Source organism: Scophthalmus maximus, chromosome 3, assembly GCF_022379125.1.
Source record: "Scophthalmus maximus strain ysfricsl-2021 chromosome 3, ASM2237912v1, whole genome shotgun sequence".
In the NCBI taxonomy this organism is placed as follows: Eukaryota; Metazoa; Chordata; class Actinopteri; order Pleuronectiformes; family Scophthalmidae; genus Scophthalmus; species Scophthalmus maximus.
Window position 1 is genome coordinate 25,845,115 of NC_061517.1, and position 14,764 is coordinate 25,859,878.

At 43.7% G+C, this 14,764-nt stretch overlaps 1 protein-coding gene across 2 annotated transcripts in view; it reads right to left on the reverse strand.

Moving 5' to 3' along the window:
* Positions 1-511: 511 nt before the first annotated feature.
* zmat4a (zinc finger, matrin-type 4a) overlaps positions 512-14,764 on the reverse strand; it is a 109,193-nt gene continuing 94,940 nt past the window's right edge. For both annotated transcript variants that reach the window (XM_035640976.2, XM_047331340.1), the window contains exon 7: positions 512-3,891. In XM_035640976.2, coding sequence (XP_035496869.2) covers positions 3,864-3,891 — 28 coding nt within the window. In that variant the 3' untranslated portion in view covers positions 512-3,863. The remainder of the gene's footprint in view (positions 3,892-14,764) is intronic.

Below are 14,764 nucleotides of genomic sequence, written 5' to 3' on the forward strand. Positions count from 1 at the left end.
TCTCGACATCAAATCACCTTTCACAGGGGTGTAGCACCACAATTCTGGGCCTTATACGTAACCTATACTTATACAGTCTCTGTATGCCCCTCCACTATTTTTTAAAAATACATAGTTCAGTATATCAGCCAATGTATTGAGCCAACACTAATTACAAACAAAAAACTTTGAATTCTAGGCTTTCAAGGGCACCCCACCCCCCCATTGCTACGCCCTTGTGTCAGACATACAATATGGTCTTGTATGCAAGATAATTCAACTACCTGTAGATTCAAAGTTTCGTGTCATGTTATTAAAATATTTAATTGATAAACATATTTTGCTGCCTTGATAGTGGTTTGTTATGTGATTATGAATTGCTTTATGCCTCTGTCATCTTAAAGTCTATGTAGAACCTCGACAACACTTATTACAGTAAATATAATAACTTTACAGGCATAGACACTACTACAGTATAATCATTGTAAACAAGATGTAGAAGCAACATAATAAAAGTCAGAGTTTATGAGGTTGCAAGTGTCTTTAATTCTTTTCTCAGACACAATAGAGCACATAACCCAGAGCAAAAAGGGATTAGAGGGCGTATGCATGACAGGTGGACATCCTGTGATGAAGGAGAAATGACTGCTCCGAAGCAGAATGTTTGGACAGGAATGTTTTCTCTAAGGCTGAGAAAAGCAATTCAGTGAAGGTTTATTTATTTGACTTGCAACAACAAATCATACGTGCATGTCTTTTTTTGCAATATTAAAAAAAAAAAAATCTCTAGAAATTCTTGTCAATGACGTCAGCGGTGGCGTCTCTCATATCAGCCGGCAGCTCTGACATCAGCCAGCAGCAGTTTGTCTTCAGTCCATGGCGTTGATTCTATCTATGTTCCAGTAATTTCAGCTCAATAAAACGCTTTAACAAAATCAGTCAAAGCTACATTTTGAGTAAACACAGTTCTGCAATTGACACAGCACTGAAAATGACAGTGGAAGAAATCTATTATACTGTAAACAGATCGCAATTACAAATTTATCTAATCAACAACAGTAAGATAATGAGAATTAATAATTGGCTTTAAAGTCGACATCTTTAATTTCTTAACGTGACATGTAAGAAATAAGAATGCTACATTAGCTTTGAATAAGATATATACTGTATATATCTATATACGCCACCAGTAAAACATTGTAAACACCTCAATTTTTCAATTAAAAATAAAATTGAATGTCTCATAAATAATTCAATGTCTCAGCGATTCTGAAATTAAAGCACAGAACAAATAAACAATTGAACATAAAAAAAAGGAATCGTGGAGTCTTTGAATCCGAAAATGACTGTAAATTTTAGACTCATCCAGCAGCCAAATTCACTCATTGCATTCTCTCTACAATGAAAATGAAACATTGTTCGGAAAGTTGCAGCTCCATAGGGTTTAAGTCTGGAAACTGTGCTACTCTTCCATCATGTGACGCCTCCGTCTGTTTCTTTGTTTCAGATGTTCTGGCTCATTATCTTGCTGCAGGATGAACCACTGCTTGACCAGCCTGCGTTCATCTGTTACTTATCATTTTCTCTCCACCGATAGTAATATAGTACTACTTCCTGCAGTGTAGTATTGTCCTGATAATGCATCATCTGCCTTTGTACAGACAGAGGGCTTGTAAGTCTTCAAACCAAAGTTCGGACACTTGAAGGAATTGTTTGCAAATGGAGGTGTTCCAACGCTTTCCACTGGTAAGGTATATAAAGCTAAATTACCCTTTGATACATCTACAATATCTCTTTTTTTTCTGAAACCATTACACTTATGGTTCACTCCATTACCAACACATTCTAAGAGGCTCGATAGTGGAATGGATTCAGTACATGTGACTGTGAGATTCTCAACAGCACTGTTAAATATCACTAAAGCAACCAGATATACCTCCCTGAGATGAAGACCACACTGAAATGAAAGCATCTTAACCAGAGGAATTAACTCGAAGCCAATAACACTGATCACATACAATGGAATGTATATGCGTCTTTTACATAGAAAAAGAATCATGTTCTTTTCCAATTTGTGGAATAAACCATACCTTCGAATGTCTGTTATTACCGGTAGAAATCAGAAGAAATCATTTCTCATATTTGTAGCATTTGGCATAATTTCTGTTGGTTATGATCATGATGTCCTAACCAAACTGCTGAGATCTGGGAGCAAAGGAGTAATTACATCTTCAAACTGGGACAAGAAACGTATGAGACAGTCAGACAGGTGATAAATAAGCCAAAAATGTAAGATTATTTAAAGCTAGTGAGCAAGTTCAAACCTTGCTTACTGTCTCATCTCCACCCACATGACCAGTTGCTGCTTGAAGTGGCCGTAATTGTTGGACTGTTTCACAAAGTTGGGCAAGTTAATTGACTCGAGCAGATCCATCAATAAGGATGTCTCAAAGGTGTGAAGGCAAGGGCTTTTGAGGACAGTTAGACCATCTGACAAACACTTTGGTCAAAAAAAATGTTGTCCTTTGTCCCAAGTCTGATGTCATGGTATTCTGCTGAAAAATGGGGACTGCTCCCTTTAGGCTGGGTTAAATTCAATGGAGTGAAAGCTCTGCAAACATTGGCAATCTGCGGTTGCCTATGACACCCTTCTGTTCATAGGTTTGCAAAGTCATGTACAGTATCTTCTCAGAAGTATAATTCCTGCAGAGGATGGGCATCTCTCAGATATTTGGAAGGGCCTCGGACTGGAGCCACAGGAAGACCTGAGGGACTAAGGGATGGGGAGAAGGATATCTGGGAGTTTCAGGTATTAATTCATTGTTTGCCTTACTTTCTTCTTCTACATAAGCTTGGCGAACTTTGGAGCTTTTGTTTACCACCTGTTTGATCATCTAATCGCCCCATTGGACTTCTTTCAGTGATCCTGCTGTGTTCCCAGAGCTCAGACATTCATTTGGTGAGTTATTACCGATAGGAATGATGACCAACACATTCAGAAGAAAAGCCTTTTTTCATTCTGTTTTCTAAAAACTATTCTCTGGTCCTGCCTAGATGCTGATGTGCAGGATTAGATCTGCTGGTCTCCTTAAAGCACTACCAGAGCCACAGACAGAAGTCTTTTACTGTTCAGTACTGCCAATACAAAATTATACCATTACAACATACTGTACAGCAAGAGGCCAACCAGTGTCATTATTGCCACCAACCCCTTTCAGCAGTAAGGGTCCACTGAACTCATGTATGCAATAAAAGCATTATAGTTAAGTTGCACTGTGTGTACCATACAGAATCTGAGGGCAAGAATAACTTTCCAGTTGTCAAAGCCCACAATGCTAAATAATATACAGTACTATAATGTACATGTCTTTTTCATTTTAATTTCAAATAAATATGTTCTACTTCAACTGTTCAACAAAAAGCAGTTAAAAACAACCCTCGTATTCTCAAGTCAAAATTCCACTTACAGCTCCTAGCATCCTGTGGAAAATAGAGTATAATTGAGTCCATGCATTTATAGAAAGGCTGCCGTGTGTCAGACCCACCGTCATGTCAGAGGATCAAAAACACCGGACACAGCTGCAGTGGAATGTCAAGGGTCAATGATGCGAGAGTGGCCAGCAATGAGGAGAAACTGTACTGTATACTGACAGGTGAGTGTTGATACAGTGCAAGAGTGTTACAATAGAAAAAAAAATCATATTCTCCTTCTTGCCAGGGCGGCCACAACAGACAGAGTGAAAGAGAGAGAGAGAGAGAGAGAGAAATGATTTGGAGGAGAGAGCAGAAGCAGGGCAGAGGCAGAGGAAACGGGGCAAGCTGACCACAGCTTGTCTGACATCAATCCAGTAGTTGTTGCGTTTTGGTTTTTTTTCATCCGACGCTCACTGGACACATATCTGATTCTTCAGACTGTGGGAGAGACAACAGAGAGAGGTGGAGGGTCAGACTCATCTGCGATACATAGGTCATAGGAGTCATATATTCGGAGTTAAAGGTGACATATTATGCTCATAATAAGGTTCGTACTTTTAATTTGTGTTACCACTTGAAAAGGTTCACACGGTCTAATGTTCAGAATAGGCATCAGTGTTCTCACACTGCCCATTCCTGCAGCTCCTCTTTTCACCCTCTGTCTGAAACGCCTGGATTTCTTTTAGCCCCTCCCCCTCCTGATAAACCCCAGTCTGCTATGATTGGACAGCTGGCCCAGTCTGTTGTGATTGGTCAACCAATTTTTAAATGTGTAGGAAATGTCACGCCCCTTCACCAGAGAAGTGGAGATTATCAGATAGATACACATTTATGTACACAAACACTGAAAAAGGGATTTTTTGCATGAAATGTCACCTTTAAAGGAACACATGGCAAATTATTTAACAATACACAAATCACATTTTTAACATTTAAAATTTGATCTCAACAGTTTTCTCAAATGATACCTTCGATTTGCCGCGTTTGCTCAAAAATAACTGGTGCTAATGGAAAAAGGATGTGATGATTCTGTCACATGAGCACAAGCAATCACGCTCTGTGTCGTGTTCTGCACCGTTTGGGATCAAATGTGCAGAACAGAACAGAAGCTGTGACTTTTTCTGTAACTTGTTTCACCTTCACTTGTTAGAAGTGTCATGATCTGGAAAGCAGGGATTGAATTTGATGCACCACTCAATTTAAAAACACTCATGAAATAATGATTCTAGTTTCTTACAAGTTGACGGTCACTCAGGCTTTGAAATAAATTCCATCGTAAGCCAGATTTATTTGGAAGGCAAAACAACTTTTGAGTGTAAACCTCCGTAAAAGTTTACAGACCGACTTCCTTGGTCATATTTGAAAAAACTAGGAGTGTTTGTAGTAGCATGCTCATTTTCTGTCCTGCCCCCCCACTGGGGATTCCCCCCTGGTGTTTGTCAATGGGCCTCGCACCACAATCCACGGATAGTAAGTTACACCTAAACATGCTGATTTGGAGTCGTCCATTTATCTTGACATATTAGAATAGGTAGGTTTATTTATTCAACCTGCATTCGGCGGTCAGAAGGTTTCTGAGGGCGATCAGGACCTTTTGTTCTGGGTGTGTCATGACTTCCTGTCACCCGCAACCCTTTCCTTAAGCAGATTACGGAACAGTGTTATCTTCACAATGGTGACATTGGAAGGCACTAACTAATGATGTCGTCCCAACACAGGTGTCTCATCGGAAAACAGTTGTGTGTCCTCCTGGATTGACATTGTACTTTATCAGTTTTTGGAAGGACGTCTCGAAACTGCACCTGAATCTCAACGACAACACACTGTTTCGTTTCAGGTTGAGCTGTGCGCGGCTACGTGACAACTGCAATGCAACACAGAGTCAAAAGAGAGACAGTGACCAGATAAGCCAGATTTACTTTTACTTAATTGGGCGGCAAAGAAAATGATTGTCAAATGTGTGCTCCTTTCTCTGCCACACAGGCAGCGGGCCAGCTAATGAAACGCTCACTCAGACGACGTTCGGTGGTGGCCTGGGACGCATGTGGCCACATTCTTTACGATATGTGACAGTCAATGTGTCCTGGGTCGTACTGAAGGACCGACTGCTCATCTCGACGTCCTCTGACAAGCTACGGTTTCATAGTGAACTGAAAGTATTTCTACACTTCTCACTGTTTTCCCATAAACTCAAGTATTAGTGGACACCACCACAAATTGGTTTTCTAATTTACTTTCACCACTTTGAATGAGAATCCTTTTTCATTGATCGTCCGTGTGCAGTGCATCAGTTTGCTCAGCCTCTATCTCTCACTCACAAACATCATTTCATTTCTTTCTGAACAGAAACAGATGTACATGTTCATTTGCATATAGAGCAGGGAGGTTAAAATCCAATCACGTGTGGTCACTCCGGACGTACTCGGAGCTTCCGATCACCAGAGACGCATGTTGATACCGGATACCTGAGAAACTACTGGGATATTCTGCAGTACGAACAGGCTGCATAAATAAGCAAAAGGCATCCCTCGACTTCTGATGGAACATTAAATTAAATAACCCCTCAGGATAAGATAAAGTTCTCCCACGAGATTCAAGACTCAATTATAATTGAGTAATAAAGCGAGAGGACTCTTAGAGGTGATTAGTTCTGTGAGTTTTCTCTTATTCAGAGCTGTGATTGCATCAATCCGGGGCTCCGAGCTTCTCAGACAGATTGAAAAATCCTGAACACAATTATACATATCATCAATAGGCTGACTGCATAATCGACGCGGTAGAGATGACGAGAACAGAGGCAGCTTTCATCCGCCAGTCGCGGGATTCAAAAGCGCCATCAGGGCTGATATCTAACCCCTGTTGCGGCGTGACTGAACAGGTGAATGGAAGCATTCCGAAACTACGGTCCAGCAGCCCGGACCGACCGTCTCCGCAGTTTCTCACCACACAATCGCAGAACTGAAACACAGACGGGCTCAATCGCTCAACCCACCGAGGACCGGGTTGAGACGAGCCAATGACGGTCTGTGGCATAGACAGCACAAACAACAGCGCCGGTGCACCCGTGCTTTAATAGGCCAGATGGAGAATAAATCGAGAGGAAACCTTTCGCGTGCCCCTGTGGGGATACACACAGTCGCTTTTTGCCGCTTTTATTTTTACTGCACATAATCAATTCGGTATCCTCTGTCGGACCAATGGGAGTTGCATGTTATCTTCAGGGGAACTGAACAGAGGAATCGCAGAAGGAACATCCCGCTGTGTGTGTGTGTGTGTCCCGCAAGGAAGAGGCAGCCACAACACTGCAAACTGTCACGCTTGTTTTACCGGAGAGCTTCGTGCAGCAGAACCCGGCGACGCAGCAGAATAAACGATCAGACGTGGAAGTGCACGCAGAAAATGCTTTGACTCGCTGCGCTGAAGACATTGTCAAACTCCAGCCTTTGAGGGACACATTGCCAAGCTTTCGGGCAGCCGTCACAAAGCGGGCTGTGCGTCGAGAACCGCAAGAGTGCGGCTCTGGCTTCACTGAGCACAACAGCGCTTTCCACTTCAATCCAGGTTTATTGACTTTTATTCTGCACAACTTCCTGCTATTTAAATGCAGGTGTAGCCAGGAGGGATAGAGTCAATAAAACTGGATTGTATCTTTGCAATCAGGATTTTATCTTTATGATTTCTAAAAAAAAAGATAAATAAACTTAACAAAAAACTTAATTGGCTTTTTGACACGTTGGAGTTTCTGAAAACTGAAACCATGGCAGCGGTTTTATCTCTGGGGACACCGTACTTCTTCGCCTCTCACTAACGTTAAATTAAAATCTCACAGACTGTCAAATAGGAAACTTAAAGCAAGTGTAAGGTGTAATCCTTCTTCAGGATGATGTTGCACTAAGGAAAACAGTGACCCCTGAATGTTTTAACAGTTGTCAGTTTTCAGTATTTCCCGACGGGATTCATATTTTTCTCATGAAATGGGACATTTTTAATCATTCATTAATGTGCAGACAAGACCCAAAATATTTGTGTATAAATCATTTATAAACATCTGATGACAAGTTCTGTTTTTTTACAAATACATTTGTGATTTTCTAACTGACTGAAAACTCCAGGTCTATGATTTGAAGGTAAAAGCTGCACTTACAATATTCGGATATTAACATTGGGTCAAATGACTGTGTGGTGAGAAAAGATGAACCCCTATAGCGACAAACTCCGAGACAATTGTGCCTCAGCTCTACAGAGCTTTTTAGCATCTTTCAGCTTGTTGTTTTGGTTTCACTGCAGCATTGACGCTTGTAGGCAAATGAACCTGTTATGCAGCCGCTTTAGTGTAGAAGGCAACGTTAGCACAGGCTTCCTTAAAAGCTCACATTCTTCTGATTGGCTGTTCATCCAGAAGCCTGCCGAGGGCCAAAATGACTGAACCTGCACTGATGGTTATTTGTATGCTGTAGTACATTAAATGTCTCTAATACTACTTAAACAGACGGTTTGGGAGAACGAGCTGCGCTCGGAGGAAATGGACCATTTGGAACTCACAGGGACTTTTACATATGTTTACCTCTTTGGCCATGTTTAACATGGACACCCGACACGTATACAGAAAATAACAAGCCCACCATAATGAATGATTTACATTTCAGTTATTCTTATGACAACAGTGAACAGTTATCACAATGCCTCACTCGTCACACACGGACAATTATTTTCCTCTCTCCACTGTCATTATCATGGAAATAGAGAGTAAGCTGGTGTTATATTAAAATGAGCAGGTATTGGATGGTCACATCTCCAGAGCAGGGAAATAGAATCAACCTAAGACCTCTGGGGGGGTGCATGCAAATACCATATACATCCATATGTATGAATATACACTCAGTGTTATAGTGCATGCAGGATTAGGTGGACACTCCTCTGCTTGAATCCCCTGACGAAACATGATCTCATTCCAAGACTATTTCTCCACTTCAAGGCATATTCACATCACTTCGTCTTGCGTGAACTCAGATTTCACTTCGTCTGACGCAGCTGGGAAAAACCTTGTATAGCGCAGTGTGTTTCATTGTGGAGGTTCAGTTTGTCGAATTGAGCGGCGTCATTACACCACTTAGCCACCTCAGAGACCTGTGTGTGTACGTTCGTCTCGTCTGTGTGGTTGTTAAGGCCGCCCGTTGGACAGCAGGTCAGAGGTTCGAACCCTACAGCGGTCCGTGTGTTTGTCCCTGTCCACCTCCATCGCTTCTGATGCATCTGTCTCTACAAGATTCATTCTTCACTGCTCTCACAGTATAACTATGTCAATAAGAAGTGGACTTCTGGAAATCTACCCATTGTCGGATTTTTGTGATAAATCCCTGGACTGCGCTTTGTTGGTCTTGGGATAAGACCTGATACAGTTACATACTGTACATATTTTTTTTCTCAGTTTAATCAAACGAATGAAATTGACTCCAGCTACACAAACAAGGAGCAACAAGCTAATCCATTAAATCCCTGATCAGCACTGGACGATCTGTATGGGTGAGAGAGTGCCGTTAATCTGACCGTTAAAATACTACTGTTGTGACTAAACTGTTAAAGTGCAGAAGCTGAACTTTTTTCCCCTGACGTTTTTTGGCAGGTACCAAACAGCTGCAGGTGCATTACACCACCCTGTTGACTGGAGAAGAGCCAACCCTGATCTGCATCCAGCCTATAGGGGACACCAAGTCTGATTGGAGCCAGATTTGTGATCTGCCCAACAATGACGCACCAAGAAGTCTTTATTCAGATGTGAGACATGATAATAACCGATTTCTGCTCACAGGCACATTAAATACTGTTACACCTGAGTGCTGCGACCACAACCTCTGTATGGTAGTAAGAGGAGGACCCTCTGTTGCTTAATTAATTCCTGTCCAGCTCAGCGTGAGGTCTCACACATCACTGATGAGCACTTGAATGGATTCATCAGTCAAGTGTGAGCACTGAGCGGAACATCTTAACGCCCTCGCGGTGCAAGTGTAGATTCAGTCACTGCACTCAGATGAGACAGTTTTTTTCGCCCGAGTGTCTGAAATCTTGGCTGCTGTTTGGCCCTCCTCTCCGTCCAAATGTGCCCCCTCCCACCCTCCTGGCGGGAGGACGGCTTTTTAAAGAAGCCAGAGGATAGAGGACATGTGGCCTCAAGCCCAGCCTTTGAATCCTTATGGTGACGTGTCAACCTGCACGCACACACACTAGCACAGATTCAAAGCAAAGAGTAACATCTTTCAAAGCTACTGTATGTCAAGGCTTCCAGCTTTCCTCTCAAGGCGAAAGAAGGCTCTCATAAGTAATTCACCGTGCAGTCGGTGTGGGTTACGCAGCCGCACAACCTCCCAGTGGCGCCGAGAACCCACACCACCTGAGTGCAACAACGACCTCGAATGTGGCTACTCTGCAACTTATGTATTCCTGTGGCGTGTGACGAATTGTGTCAGCACATTACTCTGGTGAAGCATTTCTCATGCATAATTCATCCCGGGGCCTACATTCCACATGGACGTTTTCAAATCCCTTTGAAGTTAATTCCCTCTTTGTGATAAACAGCCGCGCTCGCTTACGATCGCCGGTGTCGTCGGTGCTGATGCAGGTCACCTGTCCGGAACGATTTTTACTGTACAGTACTGGCGTGCTGGAGAGATTTACATCGAACAATCCGCCGTGCACAAAGCGGGAAAATGGGCTTCCTGAGTACTTCTGAGGAAGGTTTTTACACTAGAGAGAGACACGCACACACACAACTCCGGATAATAAATTAGCAGGGGACTTCTCGGAGGATGCTGAGGCTTCTTTCTGCAGTACAAAAAAAAGAAGTCTTTTCAACCCTGCATTGAAGCTGCAGGGTTGACAAGACACATTTACATCCTATGTTTGTGTGTTCCTCGGGATTGTCTGGGAGGAATGAGCTAGCAGGACCTCTCTGGGGTGGAGTGCTATTACAATTTAAAGAAATCATATGTCAAACTATACATATGGGGACGTCTATCAAGAAGCTGTGGAGAGAGTACGCCCGTTTGGTCCACTTTACCGCAGCACATCTACGGTGGTATTTAAATTTGCCTTTTCAGTTTTCGAATCATGACTTTCAAGAGTGGAACGATGTTTAGTGGCACGTGCTATGAAGTTGTCTACTTGTGGTAATAAAGACAAACGGTGGCTTAGTCCAATCTGATATGAGTGAAAGCGATCCTGTTGACAGCTCTCGGTCCCTTAGCAGCTGAGCAAACATTGTAATTGGTCCGAGGGGACGAGCTGCCGCTCAGCACTCAAAGTGTTGATGAGGTGAAATGTTGTTGTTGCTTCTACTACTGTACAATGAACTGTTCTGAGCTACACATTTAGTCATAGGAATAACTCCGTTAGTTTGCACTTTTTGCAGAATTACTTTTTCATTATTGTTTATAATATTGATTTCTTTCACACTGCACTTTAAATGTTATTTGTATTTATACATGTATATTGGTACCATTTCATTTTTATTTCTTCCCTTCCTCTATTTGACACGGGACAGTTGTGAGTGCAATGCTCACAGAGTAATGTAGCCTGGCGTAGCCAGACTAACACTGAAGAGCTCAAATGCGTATTAGTCTGGGACCTCTCGGCTCACTTTTTGATTTTCAAGAGGCGTTACCAGCGGACGCAGACGAATCTTGTGACGTCTGTTGGGCGACGCGAAAATGTCACCAGACTAGAGCAGAGAGGAGACGCCTGTGACGATGATTCCACAATGTCTGTGAACGAGTGTTGCCGTTTTTTTGCGGTAGAAATTTGGAGATGTCAGGTACTTTGAGTCAAATGCTCATACGTCAGCGGCAGCCTTGGTGGTTTGCAAAAGTCGCCTTCCGTCCGCGTCGTGGAAATGACTTTCCTATGGAGGGGATCCAGACCGTTTTCTGGCAGAGCAAATTTAAATGAACTCCCAGAATGTGTCTGGGTCCCATGCTAAGAGTAATGTGGACCCACAGAATAGGGAGTCCCTCTGTGAACCCTGAGAGAGCAAAGTTGGGTTTGGCTCTGTGTTGCTGTCCATTAGAGATTGCTGAGCTGTGGGTCGTAATCAAGCGGATTTCTTTGTGAACAGAGTGACAGGAGAACGCGACCCGCCAGGGTTTCATTAGCACTGAACACAAAGAACAGCCGTGGCTAACGTGGACAGCATTGTCTGCTGGTATTTGGTCATAAGCCAAACTTCTGGAAGCTCAGGGGATCACCAATGTCATTGGGATTCATCTTCTGGGAGCCGTGAATGTCTGCACCAAATTTTGAGCCAAACCACCAAGTAGACAATTGGATATTTCACTGGATAACAACTTGAAGTGTTGGTGTAGCTCGAGGAAAGGTCACCAAAGTTTTATGGCTTCCAGCCCAGTAGTTGTTGATATACTTCAGTGTGGGTTTACCGACTGACATAAAACTGTGTCCATGATTTTATGGGGTACAATCGGCCGCAGCGAGGTTGTAGCGATGGGACATGGGCCACGCTCTACTCGTTACAGGCTGCACGTGGGGCCGGCCTCCTGCAGCCTGCGAGACACGACCAGCAACGAGAGAACTCGCGGAACAAAGTGAATGCGTGATTACCCTGTGGTGAATGAAAGGGGATTCAAATGAGCACAGGTTGGCATCTCACCTAGCATCAGTATCTGCGGGCCCCGGGGAGAGAGAGAGAGAGAGAGAGAGGAAGAAGAAAGCAGGTGAGCTGAGAGGCACTTGGAGGATGACAACTGCCTGCGCTGACGCCAACTGGGTCCCTGAGTTATCGCACTGTGCACAGGGGGATTAATTAGGTGCTTGATGATCGGGGAGCTGAGGCTGAATGATAAAGAGCGCGGCAATCTCCCTCAAGTGCGTTACCTCCTCTGTCCTTTGTCCTTCCCAGCCTGTGATGATTCCCATGCCTGCGGGCTGCTCTCGTCACCGATACCCGCCTCCCTCAAGGGGTTTATAAGAATCCCCTCCACTGAGCAGCTAATGGGTGCAAGGTGTAAAAATGGCCCGGCACTTTGCAGAGCTCCCACTGTGCATTGTTGTAAATCACAGAGCCATTACACGGGCGACGAGTGCTGGGAAAACATGGCCACTGATACTTACCCCTGCCTCAGCCCCCTTGTAGTTCTGTAACTGCAAGGAGCCCTCCCTCACCTTCAGAACAGGCGCTCCGAGTCAATCTCCACATGCAGTTTTTCGCTGATGAGATCAATTCAAAAACACCATCTCTCCACACTCTTTTGATTCTCTTTCCATTTTCTAGGTCGGATGAGGTGGTTCCGTAATGGGCTGCGCCCATGTTTCTATTCCACTTGTGATATGAAAATAAGAATGAAGAGAATGTTAAACCTTTAGGTCTATTTTTTTTTTTTGTTCTCAAAAGGGACGTTGCCGGTTTTATAGGGAACACTTGGCTAAACTTAACCGCTAGGACAGAATTTACATTACAGGAGGACGTGTAAATGTCACTCAGCAGTCTGGGCCGAAGTTTAACCACCGTGAACTGTGAAGACAGGATCTGTTCACATATGTTTTCTTTAGCATCAGGGCGAGTTGTCTGTACATCCATAGGACACAGGACCGGCTAATAACTAATTTTGGCGTGCATTTATTGCTGCCAATTTACCAAAATGTAAAGAGTAGTTCATCACAAATTTGAGTCAAGCATTGAAATAAAAAATAATAATAATCTGCTAATAGTGAGTCATGACAGAACCCAAGCTGCTAACGTGATCAAACACATGGGTATGTTTTCTGTCGACTGGCCGAAACCATTAAAACCTTGCAACTGGAATGAATGGGTCCACGGTATTTTCTGTAATAATTCAGAGTCCTGTGGAGTGGATGCTGATTCAGGAAGACGGAAACCGTGGACGTCTTAAGCAGAAGTATTTATTAAAAGAGCTCAATATTGAGGAGACTTCAAGTTCGCTACACAGATCAACAGGTTCACAGTGTCAAGCGTCCCAAGACAATCTGCCCATCCCCGGTCTCTGTAGTGTATCTAGCTTTGAGTAATGTCGTCATCTCCCCGCGACTATGACACGTGGAGTGAGACATCAGCTGCTCAAAGATTGTATTGGCTTGACACATATGAGATGACCTCGCTTGGTGCCTGAGGAGACTCGTCTCAACAGTTTCTCAGGGAGGATTAGACGGAAATTCCTCAACAGTGACTACTCACCTGAAAACACCATGAAACAATGGAGCAAAACCACATCCTTCTGTGCCACGGCACTGCCTTTGTCCCATGTTACGTTGTATCATGCATTGGGGACATTTTTTGACAGAGGTGGCCTTTCAGATGCGTCACAGTATGACGGTTGATTGGTGCGGCCAGTTTGTTTCCAGGTCTAAATAGGCACCGGCCTGTCTCGCAGGCACAGACTGAAGCTCCACTGCCGCCTCTGTTTACTGTGCAGATAACAGCGGCCGACTCTCGCTCCCTTTCGAGCAGACAGAGCAAACGCGTTGTCTGAACCGCATTGAGTGGAGGACGTCAAGGCTTATTAGACAGCTTGTTTTTCTTTCTTGTTCGTGCCGCGAAGATGTGATCGTTTGTATGCGCATGTTTCACGAGTGCGAAACGGGCTGAAGGCGGGCGAGGCATCCCGATGGTGGTGATGGCGGTTTGTGGCAGGCAGGATCGAGCCTCGAGGGGGCTGATCGCTCCCCCGGAGCTCGCCCCTCGCATCGACCGCCATGCCTGAGAGAACACTAAAGGAAGACGGTGGATAGACCTGTCGATGACACACAAAGGAATTTTCCAAGTGTCTGGCTTGCTGCAGTGCCCCTGCCAATTATATTCGGTGGGTGGGAAATCGCTGAAATATATTACACGTCTTGAGACTTTGACATTCATACCGTTGAGCGTGTGAACAGCGCTGGTTGACGTAAACCTAGAAAGGAAAATGGCGGGTTGTGATGTTGCTTCTTATCATGATGACATTTATCATCAGACACAGGAAGCTACGCCTCTTATTGTTCGGCTAGAAATATATGAATAACAGAACCATGCTCAACACCATAAGTCTTTAACTTCCGCTGTTCAGCCGTAACTCTATGTATCCGTCAATATGAGGACAAAGCTGTGGGCCAGTATTAATTCATGAGGGAGTGACAAGCCATGCTTGTATTTAATGATTGCTATTTATGATCCCACAAAAATAAACAGCCTTTTGTTTCCAGCTGGTCTAATGATGATAAAGATGAATTCATTGTGAAGTCATGAGCAGCTGTGAAGTGTGACCACAGGGATCTAGATGCATGATTGGTGGTTGATGATTACAAGTGAAGT